At 39.1% G+C, this 26389-nt stretch overlaps 1 protein-coding gene across 4 annotated transcripts in view; it reads left to right on the top strand.

Moving 5' to 3' along the window:
- CTNNA2 (catenin alpha 2) overlaps positions 1-26389 on the top strand; it is a 1104880-nt gene that overhangs the window by 316083 nt on the left and 762408 nt on the right. For all 4 annotated transcript variants that reach the window (XM_045827749.1, XM_045827747.1, XM_045827750.1 and 1 more), the window contains exon 4: positions 17732-17898. In XM_045827749.1, the coding sequence (XP_045683705.1) occupies positions 17732-17898 (167 nt within the window). The remainder of the gene's footprint in view (positions 1-17731; positions 17899-26389) is intronic.

The raw sequence follows: 26389 nt of genomic DNA, 5'->3' as shown, positions 1-26389 counted from the left end.
TGCCTGAGCGTGCCGTGCTACAGAACTGCCTCCATCTTTGACTCCCCACGTTGTCTCCACTGCTCACTCACTGTCCCAGCATCATTTCTAATATCATTTCTAATTGCAGCCATTACAGATCTCCAGTTTTCCCATTTCTTGTTTCTTCTGCTTCCTGCCACTTCTGGCTTACTTCCCAGCCCTGCATGGAGGGGAAGGCTTTTCTCAGACAACTCCTGTCAATCACAGTGTGACAGCCATTCAGAGCCCTTTGGATTTAATCTTTGGAGCATCAGATCCTCTTGACAATATGTCTCTTTTCCTCAGCACTCAGGGAGGGTGCTTTTCACTCCTTAAATTGGTTACATTGCAACCCTGCCTACTTTTGGGTCAGCAGTCATGAGAGAAACTTGAGATTCTGGAAAGCTGGTACCTGGATGACTAAATTTTACTGAGAGTGAATTTCAATGACTTCTGCCCAAACTCTTGTGGGCCATCTTGCAGGCTGATCTAACAACCAAAGCTGAGATTGCAGGATATATTAAAAATAGTTTTTAAAATTCAATATTTCTCACAAAGGGATTACACCTATCTTCTTTTCTGTCAATTTCCTAGGGCTTCTGTAGTAAGGTAAGTTACCACAAACTGGATTGCTTCAAATAACAGAAATGTATTATCTCACTATTCTGGAGGCCAGACATCCAACATCAAAGTGTTGGCAAGGCCATGGTCCCTCTGAAATCTGGAGGGGATAATCCTTCCTTTCCCTTTCCTAGCTTCTGGTGGTTTGCTGGCAACCTTTGGTGTCCCTTTACCTGCAGCTTTAGTAGTTTGGTCTCTGCCACTGTCCCTATTTGGTGTTCTCCCTTTGAGTGTCTGTTATCTGGTCTCTTCTCTTCTCGTAAGAACACCAGTCATATTGGATCAGGGCACACCCTAATTCAGTCTGACCTCATCCTAACTTGATTACATTTATACAGGGTCAAATAAGACTGCGATCATAGGGACTGGAGGTTAGGACTTTGATGTATCTTTTGGGAGGGGGGCACAGTTCACGCCTTAACATACCATTCACCAATGCTGAGCATGATGGCAGAGCGGTGTAGATGGGAAGATGCATTGTGTGATTTTGTTTTTTTAGATGTATGTGGGGAGAATGTCAGGGATCAACATTTTTCTTTCTTAGCCCATTCATTATCTTCTTACTCCCCAGTCCCTAATATAGTCTCCCTTCCTGATTTATGGTTAGAAAGTGGGAAGAGGTGTTTTTTAAAAAAATCAATGTTTGAAAATGCAGGTTTAGTCTATGGGGAAATAACCCAGGTCTTCTAAAAGATTTATGCTTTATTGTTCAGACCTTTGTAATTTCCAAAGGAAGTTGATTTTATTTTTAGAAAATTGCCAAGCTTAAAAGAAAAAGAATAATGTTATGCACGATTTATTCTAAGATGTTTGTGATTAGGACCGGTTTTAAATATATATTATGATATTACTTGATCAAGTCCCCTATATTGATTGGTCTTTTCCCTGTTATCCAGAATAGTGAAAAAATAAGATTTCATTTAATAGAGTTATGCTATATTTATTAGACTGATATTTTTAAAGATTAGAAATGAATAAAATGAAATCAATTTAAAAATTATACTTATTGAGCTCAGTTTAATATTTAATTGAGGATTTAAAATACAGAGTATTATTTGGAATAACAAAACTATGTAACCTAGCTTCTATAGCCAAGGGAATGCAAAGTAGTATAGACAAGCGGTGCTTAAATTGACCATGAAAAAAAGACTGCAGGCAGGTGATGGGTAGAGAAAGCAGAGCAGGAGAGTGAAGGCAGAAAGTAGAGTGTCATGCTTTAGTAAAGCTAGAAGATTTTCTACACCAGAGTGTAGTATAAACCAAAGCACTAAGAGGCTATGTCTGACTAATGGATAAGGGGGAGGATAATTGGTAGAATTTTTTAAAACTATATATTAGAGTTCTTGATTTAATGTAAGAATGTACTCTGATTAATGATTATAATAGTGTTCTCATGCTATGACTAGTGACAATTTTTGCTGCTGAGCATTGGATGGATAGAAAGAGTATAAGCATAGAAACCAGGACTGGCTGGGAACTCTTGTAAGGTTTTGGGTATTATGCTAAGAGTTTTGGTTAGGATAATGGCTTTAGAAATTGTGGGGACTGTGTAAATATTTAAAATACTGAGGAGATCAAATTGGTAGTTTGACATGAATTCCACTTAGAATCTAAATTTCAGATGAAGGCAAGGTTAGATGTTGAAGTCACATGTATGTTGGTAGGATAGATTCCCACTGCTGATATTAGGTATAATGTGGAAGTTAGAGACTATACGCCATAAAACCATCATTAGACATCTTTCTAGAAAATATGCTATTACAAATGACTGCTACTTCTGCTGTGTCACCACCACTATTGGTATTATTACTTGGTACCATATTGTATTGTTTACTATGGACTAGCCACAAACTGGGTTATTTATACATATTATTTCATTAATCTTTTAAATTCATTCTCTTCTGAATCTCAGTCTTTCTTCATGATATATATATACATTTTCATTTTCCTTTAGTAGAGGTGCTTGGCATTAAGCTGTCTCATATTTTTTTGAAACTCTTCATTTTGCTCTTAGTTAAGTATTTTAGCTAGATGTATATTTATAGTTTGCCTGTTTTTTTAATACGCTGAAAATACTATGCTTTCATTTTACCATTGAGAAGGATGCTGTCAATACAATTTCTTCTAGTTGTTCTGTCTTTCTTTCTAGCTACACTAAGATCCTCTGGCTTTCATTGTCTTCAGTTTCACTATGAAATGATCAGATATGAACTTCCTTTTATTTATTTTAGTTGGTGTATCTTGCCCTTCCTGAATCAGAGGATTCATGCATTTATTGAAATCTGGAACATTCTCAGCCATGACCTCACAAGAACCTCACACAGAACTTCATTCTCTTTGCCCTCTGCTTTTAACTGTGATTACACTTATATTAGAAATCTTATCTATGCATATATTTTGCTTATGTGTAATTTCTTTGATTATATGGTTTTTTATTGTGTTTTGTTTTGGTAAATTCAGCTATCTTCCACTTCACTGGTTTTCTTATTAGTTGTATCTAATCTATTATTTAGTCTTTCCTTTGAGATTTAATTTTTATTTAAAGAAAAATTAATTGGCTCAGGTCATCATTTTCTTAATTTGTGTTTTCAAATTTTTATTTTATATAAATACTTTAAAATATTTATTGTATATTTTATATATTATAGTTCCATTATCTGAAGTTCTTTAATTATTAATTTCTTTAATTTAATTACTAAGTTCTTTAAGATCATTATTCTGCCACTCAGCACATCCGTAGTGTTCTATATTTGAAATGTATACTCATTTTTTATGAGGTTTTATTTGAGAGAGCCCTATGCTTCCTTCCAAAAACATTTGATTTCACTTCTGATAGGGACCCCAAGACACCAGCATTCTGAAACCATATTTAAAATAATTTCTCTGATCTTATTTCCCAGTATATACTGGTAGTATAAATCAGTTTCCTACAAATACATGAGGATAGCACTCTGGTTACAGAATATCATTATTCATTATAAATGAAACCACCTTATTTTTTTAAAACTGGTATAGCAAGTTGTTCTTTTTTTGTTTTTTTCCATTTCTGTTTGCCAAGGGACACATAATTATTTTTCTAGTTATTATTTTCACTGACACAACACTTAAAGAATCCAAATTTTATTTTGTGTGGACAACATTAGAGTCCCACTCCTTGTGAGGGTCAAGACATTCTTCTTTCCCATGTGTGGTCATTAAAACCAACCTCTTAACTATTGAGATTGAAGATAACTAAGATTGTCAGTGCTCCAGAATCAATTTACCATTTGATTTCAAGGCTGCATTTTTTTCTTTTGCTCAGGTATTACCCATTAATAAGGATGTTTGCTGTGTTTTACATGCATTTAAATGTGTCTTGAAAATAATATTTGTTGCTATTCAGTCTTTAACATCCTCTCATTTTTTTTCACTAGATTTTTGACATGGCTTGTGATTTTATTCATTTTAATGATGATCTTAGAAAGGTTAAGTAATTTGCACAAGGTCACACAAGGGAAAAGATATGTCTGAACTAGAACTTAAGCTCAAGAAGTCTGAGCCCAGATTCTTCACTGGTATTCTTTCAGAAACAAAACACAATTATTTTAAGAGCTTGTCCTATGGATAATTTATTACTTAATATTTTGCTAGAAGAGTATTAATACTATTAACATTTTCACTTTTAATTTTAGTTGCCATGTGTAAAGGTTAATAAGCCTAAGACTGAGAGGAGTTACAAATTCTAATAGAAGGCAGCTAATAGATAATATTAAATTAACAGTGGGAATTGCCAAATGTGTACTTTTTAAGAAGGTGAGAATTCAAAGGATTAAATCTGTTGTGTGATGAAGTGTTAGTTATTTATTGTTGCTTCTTTTGGTTTATAATTATTGTGTATATATGTGCATAATAGGTTCAAAGCAGATTAATCTTTATAGATGATTATTGATTTCTTCTTCTACTATCAGCTGTGCTTTTATTTATTTCCCAAAAAGTTCCAGGTCTTTTAATTTTTAATTGAATTTATTGGGGTTACATTGATTAATTAAATTATATGGGTTCCAATCTAGGGCACATGCCTAGGTCGCCGGCCAGGTCCCCGTGACCTGGTCAGTGGGAGGTCACGTGAGAAGCAGCCACACATTGATGTTTCTATCCCTCTCTTTCTCCTTCCCTTCTCCTCTCTCTAAAAATAAATAAAATCTTTAAAAAATTATATAGATTTAAGGCATACAATTCTATAATACGTCACCTGTATATTGTATTGTGTTTACCACCCATGTCATTTCTCCTTCCACCACCATTCATCCCCCTTTATCCTCTTCTACCTCTCCCCACCCCCATTTTCATCTGGTAATCACCATACTGTTGTCTGTGTGAGGTTATTGTTGTTGTTTTTGATGAACCCCTAAAAAAATACATATCCTTTTTATGCTCAGTCAGCAGCCCTTTAGATGTATCTACATTCCTAATGAAGAAACGGTGGCTGGAGGAGGCATTGCAATGCTAAACTTTACCATCTAAAGTAAGTCCTGTTTTTGCTTACTTGTGGAAAGTTGGCTGCTTGCAGGATAAAGAAGTTTCTGAAGTTGTCTCTAAATTAGGAAAAAAAGGAGTTGGGGTTGATCATGTGGTAGCCACAGTATCGTTGGTTGGACATCCAGGAATCACAATGTGCATGAGTGCTTAATGTCTGATTTTACAGGGAGAGAGAGGTGCAGGCTCTCTTCCCTTTCTATATCTTTCCTACTTTATTTACCTCTCATAATTTTTTGTTTAAATATTGTCCTAGTTCTTTAAAATTACAGTACATGAGGGCATTATTTTAATGTCCAAATTGTATTTTAAACACCAGTTTCACAACACTGCCACAACATAACTGAAGACATGGACTTTTGCCATCAGTGTTTTAACCCTATTATTGTTGTTATAACCATATTTTTGTCACTGTGTTTTTTGTTTTCTTTTGTTTGACATGTAACCATGTACATTATCTGAGAATTGGTTAAATCCCAAAATCTGTAGTTAGACTTTGTAGGTTCAAATCCTTATTCTGTTACCTAGCTATTTTAGCCTTTGACAAATTAATTAATCTTTATTTGACTCAATTTTCTTATCTGTAAAATGGGAATAGTACCTACCTCACTGAATTTTCATAGGGTTAAATGAGTAAATGCAATGCTTAAAACAGTATGTGACATTAAATAAGCATTATGTCAGGATTAGCTATAATCACTGTTATTATCATCATTATCATCACTATATTGTGTTTTAGATTTTTTTTTTCAGTAGACCTTTGGCTTGGACCATCAAGGTTTATAAGATCACAGACTTTAAGTCCAGCAGCCTTAGATTCAAATCCTAGAGTTAAAGCTGACTTTGGGCAAATTGATGTGTTTTTAAGCTAAGCCATAATTTCTTTTATCATTGAAATGGAGATAATGTTATCCATCTTATTGTAAGATAATATATGTAAAGTGCTTAACATTGTGCCTGGTACACAGTAGGCATTTTATAAATAATAGCTGTTACTGTATTTTGCATTAGTTTCCAAAATTGGAAAGGGCTCTTGAGATCATGTAGTTGCCTATTCATAGTCTCTGGGAAAGAAGGAGATGAGCTAAAGACAACTATAAGTGAGAGGTAACATTAATTACATTGAGATCCACATAGAGTGGGACCAATAGCTTTTTGCAATGCTGCCATTTTTGGAAATGATTTCAACCTGCGTCTGTTGATTATTGAAAATAAGTAGGTTTGGGGATTCTCAAATGTAATTAGAATGTGTAGCAGCCCAGGAAGCAAAAGAAACCTTAAGGCTAAATTCTGTAAATGGTTCCATTTACTGGCTTTGCCATCTCTTCCTGCAAAGGCTTGGCTGGAGTGTTTAAATAGGGCACATTTGGTGGGGGTTTATGTCACAAGCTTTTGCATGTCCGTGCATTTATAGCTGAAAGGATTCTTTAACTTGGAATTGTGTGAAAATAACAAATAGGTCTATTAAAAATTATTGAACCTACAATCTGTCTTGAGGATTAAATATAGTAAACTGCCCATTGTTTTTGTAGGGCATCCTGGAAAGGGTGCATGGTAGGTTCATACCAGCCTCTTTTTCCATTTTAGTAACAGCCTAGGACCCAGGTAACCAGGTGGTGACCTTTGCATGAGCTCAGACCAAATCAGCCTGGGCTGCCATTGTCTCCTGTCCAATGTGCCTAGATGACTGACTTCTTACTTCATAAACACTATTTGAAGATGGCTTAAAAAATTGCATATTAAACCAGGTAGTGCTTCATAAAGCTTTGGCCTCTGTCTCTTAAATTCTTCATACCCACAGGTTCTTTGACATCAGTGTTTTCTTTACCAACCTTTCCTTTAAACTTCTTTTGATGTGAAGATCAGCTTCCCTTCATTGTTCAAAACTAGTTCCCATACTTAGCACAGACATCTCCCAGCAGTGCCCCAGGGCAATTGCTGTTCCATCTCTCTATCTCAGTAATATGCAGGTGATGTAAAATTTAAATATCATGTATCAATAGTTGCTTTAAAATTCTGTATTAGTTTATTAATCATTATGCTGTCGTGCAGAGTGGAATACTAGCTTCAGCATGATCAGAATGCTCTCTCTCTATAGGCAGACCTACATGGGAAGTTAAATTCATACTCTCAACATGAGCTTATTAATTTGTAGCAAGTAGTATGTTTACTAAGGAGCTGGGCACTTATCTTTACCGGCAAGGATGTAGGGGCAATTTTTCAAGTATTTCATTAAAATTTTCCTCTTATGCTTTAAAAGAAACAAACACTAAGAAGTACAGACTGGGCCCCCTTTGCTTGGGAGCAGCCTGAAAAAGGCTTGAAGACTGAGGCTGGCACTGGAGCCTGAGGATGGGTCCAACTGACCAAAGACTGTCCAAAATCCTGCTTTTATTTAGTGCATTTATCCTATTTTTCTTCAGTTGAACAATTGATTTATTGCTTTAAGTTTTTATGTTCTCTAGAAGAAATGATGTCTGGAAGTTGAAAAACATTGAGCATGTTATTTGTAAATTTAATTAGAAAATTAAAAAAAATGTTGTCCTTTGTTTCCTGACATTTTGGATATTATACATGATTTTGACAGAGCTAGTGGTTCACATTTCCAATGGAAGGAAAGTAAAGGTTAAAATGCACTGATTTTCTCTTTTGTTTCTCTGTTATTCCCTCCAATTTCATGACACTGGTATGATAAGGTGGGATTTCTTTCCTTTGGATACCTGAGAAAAATGAATCACCCATGGGAAAAAGGCCCTAGAGCCCTCAATGCCACTTTTCATTTAGGGCTTGATATAAAGAGGATAGAGAGAGACGCTGAAATCTCACTGTTGTTCCAGACCTGCCCAGTATGGGACCAAGGAGCTAATTAACAATGAGTAGTGCATTTGTCTGAGACATTCTCTTCTATACTTTGCCCTTTATCAATCTACCGGGGAGCTTGGTGGGGTGGCAGTGTGTAGGCGGTCTCTGCCATCTCTCAGAGACATGGCTAAAGCTACCCATTAGAGGAATAAAGGAAGACAAGTATCAAGAGCCTTACATGGCTTGCTCAAGGTCATGCAGCCAACTAGGTGCAGAGGCCAGACCAGAAGCTGGGACTATTGACTCTTGAGTTTGATTTGCTGCAATTTACCACTACAGTTATTTTTTTTTTTAGTAACCTTCTGTTTCTGTTAAGATTTTACAAATTCACAACTGACTATCCCCAAATTAGTCCATATAATTTAAGCTTTTTTATACCCTTTAGGCTATCTTGAGACTCTGTGTACAAATATATTTGCATGTTACTATGGTATTTCAAATTTGTCATTAGTACAACTAAAAAAAATGGTTGCACCACTGATTTCATATCAGCTGACTAATAAATGCAAAGAAAAGCACATAGGAAGCATAAATAAAAGCACATTATATGAACTGCACCATATAAGCTGCAAATAAACTATGCTTGAAATTGCCAGACTGTAAAATAAGCAACTTTTTCTAAAGTAGTCTCTAGCTAAATGAAAACACAGAAACAATCCTCATAATGAGAAGAGTTGATTATGGATAGAAAACTCTTCCACACATTTTAAAAACTAGAAACAAAGCAAAAAGTGTTCCAAGTAATTGGTATCATGAACCTGGTAAACAGTGCTATAAAATTAAAGCTCAATTAAGTTATGTCTATGGAGAAAACTCATTTTCCTTACTGGTTTGGAAGCAAAAAATACTCCATAATGGTCAGATTTTAGGATTTGAATGACATAGTCTGCTTCAATTTCTTACAATAGTATATTTTTGATATAGTATACTTATTTCAGAAACGCTTTCATTGCACAATAACATTTACATGTTCATCAATATTTGTCTTAATTTTATAAAAATATTGTGACATTGGGTTCTGTATTTATCTTCTGTACTCCATGTTTCTCTCATGCTTAGCATATTACTGTTTATTGTTTCCAAGTTTATGGTATTCCACTGTACTCGAGCCCAGGGCAATAATCCCCTTTTAATGGAATATGACTCTTGGTATTGTATGTTTAACGGGTCTTTGTGAAGACCTCATTTGTGAAGTATGCCATATTGCAGCTTAATGATTTTTCTGGCTACAACAATGCAAAATTACCTTATACCCTCTCCTCCCAACCCAGGAAATGGCTACAGCTGAAATATTTAAAATCCATATGCTTAATGATCTGTGCCTTCTGCAAGGTGGCACATTACTGTCTCTAACTATGTTTAATAGCTCATAACATTCAATACACTTAATCATCAGTGACTGACATTCATAGTACTTTTCATACGGAACATATCTTGATATGGGAAAAATTGCATTGGGACAGATTCAGTCACCCACTTTGTTAAAGAATCCTGGGCCTGACCAAATGAGGATGCACCTTGCTCTTCAGAGCCACTCAAGCCCCTGAGGTAGGGCTGAAACAAGGTCACATGGTTATTTGGGGTTTTTTTAAAAGATTTTATTTATTTATTTTTAGAGAGATGTGAAGGGAAGGAAAAGGGGGGAGAAACATCAGTGTGCAGTTGCCTCTCACACACCCCACACTAAGGACCTGGTCAGCAACCCAGGCGTGTGCCCTGACTGGGAATCGAACTGGCAACCCCTCAGTTCTCAGGCTAATGCTCAGTTCACTGAGCCACACCAGCCATGGCAGTTATTTGGGGATTTTAATAGCTGAGAAAGAAGTTTTAATTTGCTGGTGTCACATCATGTTTTATTGGTCTCCCAAACATTCTGGGGCTGTGGCCAGATCCCCTAATATGGATGTAAGGAACCTGGGATACTGACCTCACCCAGCTGCCTGACTTCCATCCAGCAGGTCATTTTCTACTTGGCTTCTGTGTCTTTATCTGTGTGAGGAGAGTGAGCTGTTGATGATGCAGGAGGAGGGCCTACCCAGGTCAGAAACTCTCCAGTCTCACAGTCACTTCAGAGACAGTGGGTCCATCAGCCTTCTTCTATTTCCCGTATCATGTCTCATTTGCTCAGAGATCTCCTTGGAAAAATGAAGAAAGATAGAGTTCTCTGCCAAAGACTACCCTTGATGGAAAGACAGAGGAAAAAGCAGCATTCTCATTTTATAATATATTCATGGTTTTGATATGTTTTGCATAATATGTGCTTTTTTTTAAACTTTGCATTTTTTAAAAGATTTTATTTATTTATTTTTAGAGAGGGGAAGGGAGGGAGAAAGAGAGAGAGAGAATCAATGTGTGGTTGGTTGCCTCTCTCATGGCCCCCACTGGGGACCTGGCCTACAACCCAGGCATGTGCCCTGACTGGGAAGCGAACCTGTGATGCTTTGGTCACAGCCCATGCTCAATCCACTGAGCTATGCCAGCCAGGGCACATAATATGTGCTTTTAAAAAAACATAAGCATATAAGGCTATCTTCTGAATTTCACATATGTAGGCCACAGATATCTAGCATGTTGGTAACAGAAGCATCTGAACTATTCAGTGCTGGAAACAAGAGGGTCTGCATGAGGTGGCTTATTTAATGCAGATTTTGCTTGAGAAAGTACATGAATGCTGTCATCATCCCTAAGTCTTGGAAAATTTTGATTGTCAATCATTTCCCCTAATCATGAGTTTGAGCCCTAACCACCCTGGGGTGAAATGCATACATTGCTCTCTCAAATGCTTGATTGTTTCCAAAAATGTTTAATGGTTCTTTCCTTTTGATCACAAAACTAAGGAGAAATGAGGGAGTTGCTTACTTCTGCTAGCACTTGCCTTTCTCAGTGTTATAGCTCCCAGGCCATTTGCTGAACTTACAAGTTCAATTTAAAAAAAAGGAAGAAAATATTCAGATTATTATGGTGAAGTGTGTAGCATTCAGGATTTCTTTTGTCCTTTCTCCCTGCTTCAGCATTAATTTGATATATTTTTAAATGTAAGGTACAGGGAAGGTCTTCTTTTGCCCCTCCCAATAGTGAAGTAAATGTACCTTTTCAAATGTGTGTTAAATACTAGGAGTAAAGAATCGATATGCTATGGTTATGGTCCCCACTCTGACCATGCTTACAGTCCTGGGAAAGGGGTGAGGACTGAAAAGTATTGAATATGTAGGCACAGACAGTCATAAATCAGCCCTGCCAGGGAGTGGGGGAGCCTGAGGATAAGTGAAGAAATGCCTTTGTTTATTCAGTTTCCTTCCTTCCTTCCTTCCTTCCTTCCTTCCTTCCTTCCTTCCTTCCTTCCTTCCTTCCTTCCTTCCTCCCTCCCTCCCTCCCTCCCTCCTTCCCTCCCTCCCTCCCTCCCTCTCTCCCTTCTCCTCTCCCTTTTTTCCTTAAAATACTCCACTAACCAAATAAAATAATATACGAGCCTTCAACTCATATTATAGGTCCACACAGAGATATGTAAACAGATAAGTTTAGTATAGTAAGTAGAATTTAATGATATTTCTAAGGCACTCTTGTTAAAAGCATAGACTCTGAAGCCAGACTGGCTTTGGATTCTGGTTTCCACTAGAATCACTTACCAGATGTTTGACCTTAGCTAAGTAAGCTTCCCATTCTCTTTTCTGTTTCCTTTGGTATAAATGGTAACAGTGTAAGTATTTATTTTATTGCGCAGTAATTGAGTTAAACCATGTAAGGCTATTGGAACAGACCTTTGCACACTGTGAATTCTAAATAGAAGAGAAATTTACTTATTAGGAATGAGATCAGAGAGCACATATCAATATATTAACTCCAAATAGACACACCTAATAGAATCTTAAAATGAAAGAAAACTTGAATCACCTCGTGGGCACCATCCTCTGGATGCAGGAACCAGCCTCAAACAGGGTATTCCTCGGTGTTTGTAATGCGGTGAGTTCAGAGGCCCTTGGCTTCATCGACGCCTGCTCAACTCATCGTTTGCTGTATATCACCCAGTTCTGTGTGATTCTTCTCAAAGGAGTGCTCCCCTGTGTCTTCTGAAAAGGAACCAAGAGGCATGATGTAATGTTGTCTCTGATAACATTGTAACTTCTGTGGAGTTTTCCACATGGACCATTCATTTAACATTTTAGTTTGCTTTATCTCAAAGGAACATCAGTGTTTTCCCACCATGCTTTGAAAATTAGCTAACCATAGCAGTAAGGGGCTTTCAAGCATCACATCGCCTTACAGAATCTACACCATAATCAAAGTGATAAAACATTCAGGAGATGTCCACTTTCTACTCAATTACCATCCTAAAATTCAGTTATTCCTGCACTGGCTTTGGGAGTGTGTAGCTCAGTAATGATGTGGTTTAGGGAACAGAATTAGTGAAGACTGCAAAACTGTGGTCAGGTAATATACTCCACCAATCTTGTTTTCTTCTCTAAAAACAGACTGCATTGTCTTGCATTGCTGTATAGGATCTGTTTCTTAATATCCTTTAAGATTTGTACCTTGAGGAAAATATGTGTGAAAAAGGTTCTGAGGCAGGCATGGGATATTGTGAAAAGGAAAAAAAACTTTCACGAAGAGGTTTGGAACTTCTCATTCTTTTTCTCTCATTTCCTCTAGGAACTCTGTAATGAGGGAAATTGCAAGAATGTTAACGATTATATGCCATATAACTTATGTAATTAGACAAAGGAAAATATATGTAATTAGACAAAGGAGAATATGCAGTTATATTACATATTATAACTACTCTTTAAAAGTGTAGGTATAAAGAACTTTCTAGAAGAGAGCTCATCAAATGTCCCCTGGGGGTTGTCTTTGGTTCCTGGAATAGTGTATGCTATCTGGTTCTCTTTAATTATCTGTATTTTTCAGTTCTCAGAAAGGAATAATCTTTATTTTATAATCAAAATATTGACAATGTAAATTACCACACAAAGTATGGTAGGTACATCGTAATTTTCCTATCTGGCTTCATAGGTCTCAATCTACTCTAGGTTTGATTATTTCATTCCATTGGCTCTGTGTCTTGCGTTTTTCACCATTTCCTTTCTCACTGTAGCTCTGCTAGCTTTTAATTTGAGGGGACAAGCCCAGAGCCTCCCATTGCTGAAAGAATGCAAAGACAGCAAAAGTTAAACCCTCGTCAGCATCTAGAACCATCTACTGTCTGAGTTTTCCATGCCTTCACTCTGCCTTCTCTGAACCTCGCTTTTTTCTTGCTTCTCACAGTCTTTCAGTAGTTCATTTGCCAAATGTTTAAAGATTGCTTACACTGAATGCAGGGCTGCCTGTCAGAGGATGAGACACGTGACATTCATTGGTTCCCATTGGTTCATGATCTGCTTCCTAAGTGACTTGTCTGCTCCTGACACTCTATTGTCTGCATGTCATCCCTCTTTTTATTTATTACTATGGTTCTGCTTCATTCCACATTTGCGTTGATATTATCTCAAGTTTACGCAATATTATCTATCCATCCTAATGCCTTCAGGGTAGCATAAGAACCAGAACAATCACTGATTTGAAAACCAAGCACTAGCCCCCCTATTTGAGGGGAGGGATGTATAATCTGACTTAAAGCAATAAGCCATAAGCATATTTGGGGCAGATGTTCTCCTGCTTCTAAATTGTTATGTACATGAGGAGTGGAATCAACCAAAAAATACACTTTCATCCTTTAACCAGTTCACCCGTAATCCTTGTACTGGAGAGGGTTTGCAGTGATAGTGGGGCAGTGGCATTGATGACAGTAATGTATCATCTCTAACTTTTATCCCTGAAGTGCAGTCCATAAGGCAGCTGTCATCCTCCAACCCTTAATTTACAGTTGAGGGGACTGAAACACAAAGGTTGATTCATTGCCAAGCTCACATGTTTATTAATGGCTGGGGTGGAGTTGAGATGTGATCCTAGGTCTTTGTGACTTTAACAGTACATTTCTAAATCCTTGAATTTATTTATATATTTATATGTGTGTGTGTATGCATATATATATAAAGCTTTTAGAATAATACTTGTCTAATAAATCTTTATATAGAAGCATATATATATTAATTGTTATTTCCCTTCAGACACTTATTTGGATATGTTAACTTTTTCTTATTTCCAGCAGAGGTAAAGTTGCTAGAGCAGCCCAGAGCTTTAGCATAGAAACAGTGCTCTGAGCTTAGGCCTGTAAAGCCACGAGGAAGATGGAACACGGCGGCATTATAAAAGAAACAGGTGGATCTATTTTCCTCCCTTCACTGCTCCCTTCCCTCTCCTATACATGTATGCTACTTCTTAGCTAAAATTTTTGGTATTATAGAAAAAGCAATTTCCCTGGGAAAATAGCTAATTTTATGCTAATAAACTCACTTATCATTTTGTGATATAGATTTATGTTTTAATTCAGTAATCCTAAAACTATAGGGGCATAAAATTCATTCAAGTTATAGCCAACTTTGGGTTGCCTTTCCTTTTAAATCTTTAATAACATGACATTATTTGTCTCTGCTTAAAATGAGTTTTTAGTTTTAATTTAAATTGAATGAAATCATCTATTTATCAAAGAAAAATCTCAGAATTTAGCATGAGATTTCTCTTTGCAGAGTCACATTTATTAATGTGGGCCTCTTCTCTCTCTCCCCCCCACCTCTCTCTCTCTCTCTCTTTCAGATATGTTATTATCTCCTGAGCTTCTTCCAGGGGTGCCTGCTGCAGTGGGCCCCAAGTTGAGAGTTCTGTACTGATATGTGGCACCCATTGGCTTTGAAGCAATATTGCTGACCAAATAAATGTCAGAATCTGGAGTGCCATTATAATGACCCTTTATATGGAAACCTGAACTTGAAAATTAGTTGGATCAGTCATGGTCCCCCACACACTGAGAGGAGGCGCCTTTGTTCTGAGAATCACCCTTCCACAGTGCCACTGCTCTTCCTCAAGCTATGGCTCTCATAAATTCCATCTGCAGAATTTGGGATCACCCAAGTAGTTCCCTAGCTTCATGTACAGAATACTGTAAATCTCCCCTTTCTTTTTTAAAATAATTTGATTTTACTTTTAGAGAAAAGTGAAGGGAGAGAGAGAAACGTCCATGTGCTAGAGAGAAACATCAATCAGTTGCCTCTTGCATGCCCCCAGTGGGGGGCCGGGCCAGCAACCCAGGCTTGTGTCCTGACTGGGAATCAAACCAACATGTTTTGCTTTGCAGGACAATGCCCAACCCACTGAGCCATGCCAATCAGGGCAATCTCCCTTTTCTTAAAAAAAAGTAAATCCATTCCACTTAATCATTTATCTGTGGTGATCCTCTCAATATTTCATTGGTGTATAGTGTTCTTTCTAGCTGCTCTGTACAGAGTGGGAATGAGCTAGTCTCTTCCAGACCACATAGCAATTGGCTAATGAGTCTTCTCTGAGGATCTGGGGAGGAGGAGGAAATTTATGTAAGTCTGTGACAAGGGTGAGACACTTGGATTGAATATGTATCTTCTAACTACCAGCCTGTATCTTAAAGTTTATTTAGTCCTCTAGGGCCATGCATCTTGAAAATTCACCATTGTGTCAGCATGGTAATGGATTTTTAAGTTTCTCTCTGTCTGTTGATGTATATCAAGCTATTTGTGCATAGGCATAAAGAATAATTGCTGTTAGCTATATGCACATTATAGATGGTAGTCTCTTTTAAAAATGCAGCCATACAATATATTTCCTTCCATGGCCACAGTTCCCAAGTGCTCATATAAAAGTATCACTGTAAGTTTTTTTTGAAGATTTTATTTATTTATTTTTTTAGAGAAAGGGGAAGGGAGGGAGATAGAGGAGGAAAGAAACATCAGTGTGTGGTTGCCTCTTTTATGCCCCCCACTGGGGACCTGAAGCAACCTAGGCATGTGCCCTGACTGGGAATCAAACAGATGACCCTTTGTTCTGCAGGCTGGCACTCAATCCACTGAGCCACACCAGCCAGGGCTGCAAGGGTTTAAATAACTATGACACTAACTGAACAAATTATGTTATATTCTGACCCACCTATAACATGGAAAGAGATTGTGTGTGTGCGTGTGTGTGTGTGTGTGTGTGTGTGTGTGTTAAATTTTCCCTTGTTTCTTAGGATAAATTACCAGACACACATAATGACATAATCGACTTTATTTAAATGAGCTAGGTTTTGATTAATAGGTGGCAAGTAATCATTTCTATAAAGAAAATATTGAGTGAGTTGTTTTACTCTAAATGAAATACTGGTCATATTAACTCTACTCTTGAAGCTTTTGTGCCCCTGCATATGCTCTGCTATTCGAACCTTCTCTATGCTTCTCCCAGTCCTCTCTGCCCCGGGTGCACATCCACCCCATTGACTAGGGTGCAGTCTCATCCTAGTTCATGGTCCCCCTTTTGTTCTCACTCCTGGGGTCTCTTTGTGCAAACATGTACCTGCCAACTGTACTATGTCGGTATTCACCACCAGCTTCACCTTCTCTGCCTCTGTTCTTCACGTCTAATCCACCCCAAGATCTGTTGTTTCTCTAACACAGGTTTCTTTAATATTCCCTTCCTCTCTCTAGCACTTCCTTTGTCCTGGTCCAGGTCCTCATTACTACTCTCTCACATTACAGCTGCATTTGCCCTGGTAACTGGTTCCTCTGCCCTATCCTTGTCCCCTCTAGTTTACTTTATGTAACATGGCTAAAATAGCAGTCTATTAATGTCACATCCCTCCCTGCTGAGGACACAGTCCAGATCTCTTCCATAGCATCCCAGGCACTGGCACCTCTCTGCCCTGTACCCCTTCCTCACTGTGCCTCCCCTGTGACTACAGTTCCCTCGCCCGGTCCAGGTTTCAGAGCCTCGCACCCTGTTCATCTAGTAAGGTGCCCTTCCTGCCATGGTATTCCTAGTAAACCTCTTAGTTCTTCCAAGCCCATCAAAGTTGACAGCTTCCCCTCAGACTCATACTAAATGAGTAAATTACCTTCTTTTCTCTTTTGCCTGTATTTTTAATCATATGTTTGTCATGGCTTGCAATCATTGCTTTGTGGGTATGATTTAGAACCTGTTTCCTTATTAGATTGTGACTCGAGACCAGAGAATTCTCAGTCACCTGTGTAACTCCAGAGCCCAGTAGGATATCTATTACAAGTATATGTTTAATAAACATTTGTGGATTAGTTTGATTGTCTTATAAATGTTCTCTATATTAGAAAAGAGGTTTCTAACAGAGTATCAGAAGACTAGATTTGGGTATCTCTATAGTCTGTTACTGTCTAACTCAATTAAGGAGACAGTGTTAGTGAAGCCAAAGTCTTAAGTTTCATTCCTCTGCAGAGATGCAGCTTTGTACCTGAACTGTCAGTAACCTCAACAGGCAGCCTAGTAGATGCCATTAGTTTCAAGGGACATGAAGAGTGAGAATGATTAAGGTAAAGGCAAATTCATCTCAACTATTAGACAAATTGAATTAAATATATTCCTTACTGATGCTAAAAGCATAATTCCATACTCAGTGTGAAGTGAGCACCTTGTTTTGCCTGCAGCCCCTGCCCACATGCACTGATGCCATTGACTCAAAAGGTTCAGCTGTGTCGGAAGTGGCAGACAGACTGCCTGGTCATGGCAGTTTTGCAATGAGAACAATGACCGTCCATCCACAGATCATTAGGACTGCCAGGCTCTGAGCCTCCCATCTACCCACAGGCTTCCTGTGTTTGTCTTCCAGGCGAGACCATGCGCATCGCCTCTTCAGAGTTTGCTGATGACCCGTGCTCGTCCGTCAAGCGTGGCACCATGGTGCGGGCGGCAAGGGCTTTGCTCTCTGCTGTCACACGCTTACTCATCCTGGCAGACATGGCGGATGTCATGAGACTTTTATCTCATCTGAAAATTGTACGTATATAGAATTTACCAAAATTTGCTTTCTATGGTGGCAATGTTGACCATGTATTTTACAGCCCTGAACTGTGTGAAAGATGGTTCAGTGCTCATCGGATCACTTGGTCACTCACCCTGGGGGGCATACCTCCAAACTGTTCCAACATTAAAATTATATTCAATAATATATCAAAAAGCTATAAAAGACTTGCTTGAATTGTTTTCTTTCAAAACACAGAGTTTGGATTTCCAAACTTACTTCCTGGAGTACAAAACTGCATTCACTTAGGCTACAGAGGCTGAGCATGGGGCACCTGCCTTGGCCCTGTCTTGAAATTCAGAGCAGTGCTGGTCCGTTGGTAGTGTAGACTTGGCCAGCTTCTGGACAGCCAGCCAGATGACCACCTGTGCCCATCCTAATGGGGATCACATGTTAAACATATTCTGTTACCTTCTCCAGCCTTGGCTTTATTTAGATATATGGATGTTGAGCCTATCTTAGTCTGGCAATAAGGAGCCCCATCATACTTCCCATTGCTGGAATTAATCTTGTCACACCACACGTGACATCTGCCACTCCTGGGTTGGGCTGTGACACTGTGTACTTATTGTGCATTATATGTGCCTTGCTTATCAAGTGTCCTTGGTTCCTATTAACTTTTTTGTTTCCTAATGAAAGTGGAGCTTTACTCTGTTTATAAAGTTTACTGGACCGGGGACCAAGGCAACATTCCCAGTCCTTGACAGCTGGGCCTTTCTCTGTTTTCCTAGTTATTGACTGGTGTCTAGTTGCAATCAAGATGGTTCAACCAGTTGAACTTAGATGCTCTTCAGTGCTTACAAACATCGTCTCTATTCCATGCCCCCAGTGGATCTTATCCCTACCTAGACAATCAGTACCAGCCCTGGACTGATCTCAGGACTTAGACGATAGAATGTGAACTGCACACTTTTCTTTTTGGGGAACCAGCCTATTGCCAGCTTAGTTCTCCTAGCTCTGGCCATTCCTGACATACCACTTTCCCTGTTACCAACCCTCATGGGCTCATTTTCTTTGTCAGTGGAGTGAACAGCGAGGGGCAGCTGAGGTGGGAAGTGAATAATAATGAGAGCCTGTTCTTCCCTCACTTGCCATCTCAGGCTTGTTTAGTAATTTCCAAAGAAATTTCCAAAACCACAAGTGTTTTCTGTCAAAAAATCTTGGGTTGGATATTTTATCTGAGTTCACCTTGATAAAACAGCCAGGATTTCTAACTTATGTATAAAGTGTGCACCATTATGAAAAACCTCATATTTCAGCATCTCCAACTGGAGTTCCACATTCATAAATCACAAATTACTTTAAGATTTCTATTACAGGTGCCTGAGGAGCAGAGAGACACATAGCAGGACTTGCTTGGGAGTTTTTTCAGAATGTTCGTGGAGAGTAGTTCCTCAAGAGCCAGCTAAGGGTCTTGCAAATAGGATGAAGTCAGCAGTATGAGAAGAGTCTTTATTTCAGAGGACACTGAGAGGAAGTAAACATTATGATTGACCATTTGGCCACTGGAGTAAGATTACCTAGGTTTAGTCTTGGTTTGATGTCCACTTGCCTGCTAGCCATGTTGTAACACACCATATGACCTCCTTACATCTCTGACACTTCCCCTGTTAATATGCCCTAATGATAGTACAGCCCTCAGAGTTGTGTGAGGTTCTAATACAGGAAAGTCTTATGAAATGTGTATCACAGAGTCGGGCACAAAGTAAGTGTTGGGTAAAGGGCTGCTAGGTTGCCATTGTAAAACCCCTAGCACCTCTTGCAGACTGCAGCGAGGGCTGACCCTCCCCCTGCCCAACCTGTGCTGTATGTAACCTTTAAGCAACAAATAACTTTGTTTTAAAGTGTGTTGGAGAAAAGATTTTCTTTCCCTTCCTTTCACTTACTTAGTCTTCAGAGGCAACAGTTTAAGATAGATCTTTCCCCAGATGGACAATCTTCCTTACTAGGGAGACAAAAGGACTGAGCAAAGAAGTTAACTTTGTATCCCATGTATCATTCTCCTTTCTGCTGTGGGAGGCCCTGTTAAGCCATTTTTGGGGAGTGGGGACAGGCTGAACTGCCTCTGTGTGGAGAGTGCTCATTGAATCTGGGCCTGTGAGGTGATGTCAGGGGCCAGTCCCCGCCTACAATCTTGCCTTTCCACACACCTGTTTAGACCAGTGCTGTTGGGTGATGATATCGCTGCAGCCTGTAGTCATGTGGAGTCAATTGCATTCTTTTCCCAACACAGCAGATTAAAGGAAGTTAAAAAGGGAGGGGTGGGATTTAGCACAAACCCATGGAAAGGTCAATTTAGCAATATTAAGAAGTCTCGTCAGACTGTCAGTAGTGAAATTAAAAATGATTGTACCAGTCTGCATTCCCGCCAGCAGTGAATGAGGATTTCCTTTTCTCAGCAATCTCTCCAACACTTGTCATTACTTTCCTTGTTGGAAATAGCCATCCTAAAAGGTGTGAGGTGGTTTCTCATTGTTTTTCTATTTGCATTTCTTTAATAGCTACTGCAGTTAAACATCTTTCCATATGTTTGTTGGCTGTTTGTATGTCTTGTTGGGAGAAGTGTCTGTTTAGGTAACCAATATCATCCCAATAAATTTAATAAATTAATAAATGATTGTAGACTATATAACACATTTTTTTGTTTAATCTTGTGCTTTTTCCTGTTACCATTTAGTCCCTTTATATCCTCCTTCCCCTCAGCAATCAGTACATCGTTGTCCATGTCCATGAGTCCTTTATTCTTTTTGTTCAATCCCTGCACTTCCTCACCCCTCTCCTCACTAGCTGTCATCTGCTCTCCATCTGTGAGTCCATCTCTGTTCGGTTTGTTAGTTGAGTTTGTTCATTAGATTCCATATATGAATCAAATCATATGATATTTGTCTTTCTCTGACTGCCTTATTTCACTTAGCATAGTGTTCTCCAGGTCCATCCATACTGTTGCAAGGGGTACAATTTTCTTCTTTTTTAAGGCTGAGTAGAATTTCATTGTGAATATGCCCCATAGTTGTTTTATCCACTCATCTACCGATGGACACTTGGGCTGCTTCCATATCTTGGTGATTGTAAATAACACTGCAGTGAACACAGAGGTGCTTATGTCCTTTCAAATTAGTGTTTCGGGTTCCTTCAGAGATAATCCCAGAAGTGGAATCACTGGATCAAAAGGCAGATCCATTTTTAATTTTTTGAGGTATTTCCACACTGCTTTCCACAGTGGCTGCACCAGTCTGCTTTGCCACCAACAGTGCAAAAGTGTTTCCCTTTCTCCACATCCTCACCAACACTTGTTAATTAAGAATGGCTATCATCAACACATTGTTTTACTTGGAGTGCAGCCTCTGTAGTGAAGAGCAGTGGTAAAATGTTGCTATCTTGTGGGGCTAGTGAGGAATTACAGTTTCTGGTACTATTACTGAATTACTTAGGCTGTGGTCCCTGGCACACTTCCAGTTCAGGTCTGTCAGGGTTTCACGTTATGGGGCTTTTCCCCTGCCCCCACTAAAGACACAGTGTTAACAATTCATCGCAAACAAACAAGGTATATAATTCTTCTTAGCATCATTTTTGTTCTTTTCCATAGAAGCACATCCTCTCGTAAGCAAACAAGTGTTGTCTGCTAGCATCAATTTATTTGTTTTTAACTCAGGATGAAGAAAATATCTTTCCTATTTTAACAGAGGAGGTTAGAATTACCATCTACAACTTTTTCAAGGCTTTTTCCAAATTAAAAAAAAAAGTTTCTTCATTGCATAGCTGATCAAACATGGATGAAAGAAAAGAGTGACAGATCCTTTCTAATAGTAGTGACTCTATTTCCGGTTGGCTCTGAAGCTTGAATAACACCCGGTAGTGAGTGCCGTAGCTTCCTGCTCAGTGACGAGTGAATGGCTATTTCCCCTTTAAACATCACACATAATATTTTATTTTTTGTCATTTAGTTCACATGCCAACTTTTTTTATCGCTGTTCTTTCCAGATATTGATTTTTTTTCTCATTTCTAAGTGACTTACAGGAATGTAGTGGAAATTGCCTTCTTATCAGAATCATATTCATGTTTCTCCATCAAAAATTCACTGAGTAGATGAAGAATAGTCAGGTTAGTCTTCAAAATACCCACCTTCATTCTCTGCCCTGAAACCAGAGAAGTAATTGTTGGCAAGCTGAGTAATCCTGAGCAAATATTGTTCACCGTCTAAAAATGAGTAAAGAGTTGGGAACTCGGAAGGGGTGGTGCGATTTGGCAGGTTCTCTGCATTCTCTTACTGGAAACTTAGGTTTCTGTGGCTACTAATGTGTTCCTCTCTTCAGTTAACATACAAATATGCTAGTTGTCCGTATCATGGTACTCGTTCTGTCGTGCTTGTATTTGCATGTGCTTTAATGTGGAACACTATTTTGAGCATATTGTATTTAGGGTTCACATGGCTGCATATGGTTTTTGCTACTGTACCTGTTTCAAATTCCAAAGGCTAGTGATGGAACAGTGTGTGACATAGTTCAAAGCTTAATTATCACCAAAATGGGAATTCAATGTTCCCGAGCAAAGCCAAAGTACTCATTTGCACATCAGACATCTTTAAACATCCCTGAATGATAATTGCATTCATTGTCCAGGTTGCCCTTGCCAAACACCTGGTGTGTCCTGCAATCACTGACATTGTGTGTTAGGTTGACACGTGGCACTTCAGACTTTTAAAGGATTCTGTGTTATAATCAGTGATGAAGAGGGATATTCATTTCTCTAGCTTCTGAATTAATGTAATCAGATTACATTGTTGGTTTTTAGCATTGGTGGTAGCATTGCACATAAACACATCTAGACATATGTGTGTCAGAGAAAATAATCACCTTTTTTTCTATCCTGGGGCGAGGTCCTAGCATAACAATGTCCTTGATTGTCTTAGGATTCTGTGTAGAGAGTGGATTAGAAAGACAGAAAACAGCAACACCTTAGTCAGGAAAGGCAGGTTTTTTTACTGGCCACCAAGAGCTTAATCTATTTCTGCCATCCCATTGTTTTGGGGCATTGATGACACAGGGTGACTTTAATATTTCCTGTGCTTTTTGTGATGTTAGCATCAAATATTCTTGTTCATCCTCAATAACTTACTATTTTTTGATAGTCCCCCATTTGGTCTGACAGCTCTAATGTGGCTCTTGTGTTTGAATAGTAGTAAAAAATTGGTATAAAATATCCTTGTCTCTGATGATAATGGTAGAAATTACTAGCCAGTGTCTTAGTATGTCTTTTCTGTGTGAACTCTCATGCAGCTGAGTTGTTCAGAATTTATGTATGTATTCACTTGCCCTTTCAAGAAATACTTATTGGATGCCTACTATAACCTAACCTGGTCTTTAAAAAGGGAATATATTAGTTCAACAAACTAAAAGTCAATAGGTAATATCTTCAGGCAAAGCTTGATCAAGGTGCAAAATATAAGGATTAGGTTTCTACATCCTTTTCTTCGGTGAGGTACTCTTCTCTGTTGGCTCTTTTCTCCTAGCCTCAAGGTAGCTGCTAAGTATTCTCAGCCTTACATGCTGGTAGATTAAAGATAGCAAGAAAGAGGGCATTCTCTTCCCTGATAGCTCACATAAAAATTCCACAATCTTGCTAATTCTATTGGCTTTGGTATCAGGTATATATCTCTGAGTTAATTATGTAGAGGGGGAATAGGATGTGCTGATTTCTTAATTTTCTCAGAACTTCTCCTTTTCCTCACCATCCCCCAAGCAAAGATGAGACCAGTTCAACCAACATGTATTGTTGGTCAATTGAGGATTATATGAGGAAGGGGGATATGGCTGGGAGTGGGAAGTCTCAGGACTGGGTCTCACTGTAATAAAGAAAACTTGCCTTTCCTTTTCCCAATTGTTTGGACCAGATTGAACAGGCTGGGGGATAAGGGTTGAGGGTGATTGGAAAGGAGTTGGCCCCATCAAAAGAGCAGGGGGGATTTACCATTCTGTTCAATAATGAGAGTGAAACTACATAGTAACTTGAGCAGGGCAAGTTGACTCTAGTAGCAGATTAGAGTAATGAGGGATTGGCTAGTAATGAGAGAACTCTAAGGAATATAGGAATGGCAGCTATGAGGAGTGGCCACTGCCCATAGGACTGAGGTTGAGCCCTCTGGGGAGAGCCTCCACCCCTCTTCCCAACCAGGGCTGAAATCCAGATGTCCTGAGTTTACTGGATGACAAAAAAGTCACTGAGGTGCCACACAAGTGAATGGAGCTTGCTGGAAATTCATCCTTTAGGGTGTTGGAGAAAACTCATGGAGAGGAGTCTCCCTGAAGGTACCCCAAAGTCACCCAGGGCCATGCTGAGGGCAACTGCTGGCCACCTGCTATTCTACATGCTACCGCCCTCCCCCCCCACAGCAGAACCTGCTGAGGGAGCACACCAAACACCAGAACACCAAACTCTGTCCTCCTTTGTTGCCTGTCCAGCACTCTCCAGTGACAAAGCTTAACATCAAACTGAAGGGGAAAAAATGCTATTTAAAGGGCCCAGCCAGCTCTGGCCAGATGGATCAGCTGTTCTGAGTATCGTCCCATACACCAGAAGGGCGCATACAGGAGGCAGCTGATCTATGTTTCTCTCTCACATCAATGTTTCCCTTTCTCTCTGTCTCCCCCTTCCTCTCTCTCTAAAATCAATTAAAAATATATACTTGGGTGAGGATAAAAAACAAACAAGTAGATAATCAAGTCGTGTTTCCACAGAGCAGGCAGGAATTATGAATTTGCATTTGATAACTGGCCTGGAGAAAGAGCATTTTACTGCTCAGAAATGTGGTGTTCTTGCCCACAGGGGTGTCCAATCCACAGCCCGCAGGCCACATGTGGCCCAGGATGGCTATAATGCGGCCCAACACAAAATCATAAATTTGCTTAAAACCTTTTTTCTGTGCTCATCATTTTTTTGTTAGTGTTTGTATATTTAATGTGTAGCCCAAGACAACTCTTCTTCTTCCAGTGTGGCCCAGAGACACCAAAAGGTTGGACACCCCTGCTGGAAGGAAGATGGATTCAGGTCAGGCAAAATATTTTAACTGCAGAAATCTTCACAAACCAAGGGAAGAACAAAGGCAGGAGAGCCAGAGACGGGATTGGGGTGTTCACAGCAACATAAGTGATTCTGTATTGATGGAGCATAGAAGTCAGGTGAGAAGAGGCAGTAACACAGTTGGGCAGAGGCACAGATTGTACAGTGTTCTGGGTAATGTGGCAGTTTGGATTCTATGTATGGATTATGGGGAGCCATTGAGTATTAGTAGTATTCTAAGTATTAGAATTAAATTTGTGATTTAGATGAATATTTTTGGCAGTGATGTGGAGAAGGAATTAGAAGAGGAGAAAGCCCAAGCAAGGAGACATTAAAAGAGGATTGAAATTATTCAAGCCCGAGAATGGAAGAAAAGCTGGGCGGAGGCGGTGGCAGTGTGTACAGTGAAGAGGGGTCCGTTGTAGAGCTACTATACAGGCAGGATGACTGGAACCTGGACTGACTAGATGGGGCAAGGCTCTTAAGGAGTGAGTGCTCATGTCAGCTGATCAGTACAGTCCAAGGCCAGATCCCATCAGCTTTATAAACTCATTCTTTCTGTGAAACTGAGGCAGCAGAGGAGTTAAAAGTGAACCCTGGAGCCAACGGTCTGGGTTCAAGGCAGGCTTCTGCACTCACTTGGGGTGAGACTGCTCAGGCAGGATGTGTCATGGCTCTGACCTCAGTTTCTTCTCCATAAGACAGAAATTTTAAAAAGGACAAAATTAGGTGTATGTACATTATGTAGAACAATATCTGATACATATTAAGTACTCAGTGACACTGGGGTAGTGTTATTTTTCTTGCACAGGCTGAAAATAACTTTGGAAATATATCAAGCTCTATTATCATTGTACTTTATAAAACATGGCACTTAAAGAATAAATGACACTAGCATTCAATCATTCTTGCTTGCCAATGAAATCATTTGTTTTGCACTTGTCAACAAGAAAATACAATGTAATCAAGAAAGTCAGTTTCTCTTTAGAAGGCAAAAGGATAAAGTATGATAATGCTGGGACACCCATGGTCAAACCAAGATACATGGTTAAACAAGTAATTAAACGTTGAATCTAACATTCATTGATTCACTTGGACAACTCCTGTTTCCAAAAACTTACTTATTTTAGCTACAAACCTAGATCCTACCTAACAAGGGAGTTGCATGTGACTTGCTTAATAGTTTCAGCAATGTTACTTGAAATTCAGTCTGCTGGGTGTCAGTTGTAGGACCCTGGAATGAGGTCAGTCTGTCCAAACAGAAATGATTATCTTGCCCTGACCAGAGTGGCTTAGATGGCTGGTCATCATCCCACAAACCAAAAGGTTTTGGGTTCGATTCCTGGTCAGGGCACATGCCTATGTTGTGGGTTTGGTCCCTGGTCAGGGTGCATACAAATAAATGCACC

Source organism: Phyllostomus hastatus, unplaced genomic scaffold, assembly GCF_019186645.2.
Source record: "Phyllostomus hastatus isolate PE091 unplaced genomic scaffold, TTU_PhHast_1.1 phas_scaffold_78, whole genome shotgun sequence".
Lineage (NCBI taxonomy): Eukaryota > Metazoa > Chordata > Mammalia > Chiroptera > Phyllostomidae > Phyllostomus > Phyllostomus hastatus.
This window is presented reverse-complemented; position numbering and strand designations above follow the sequence as displayed.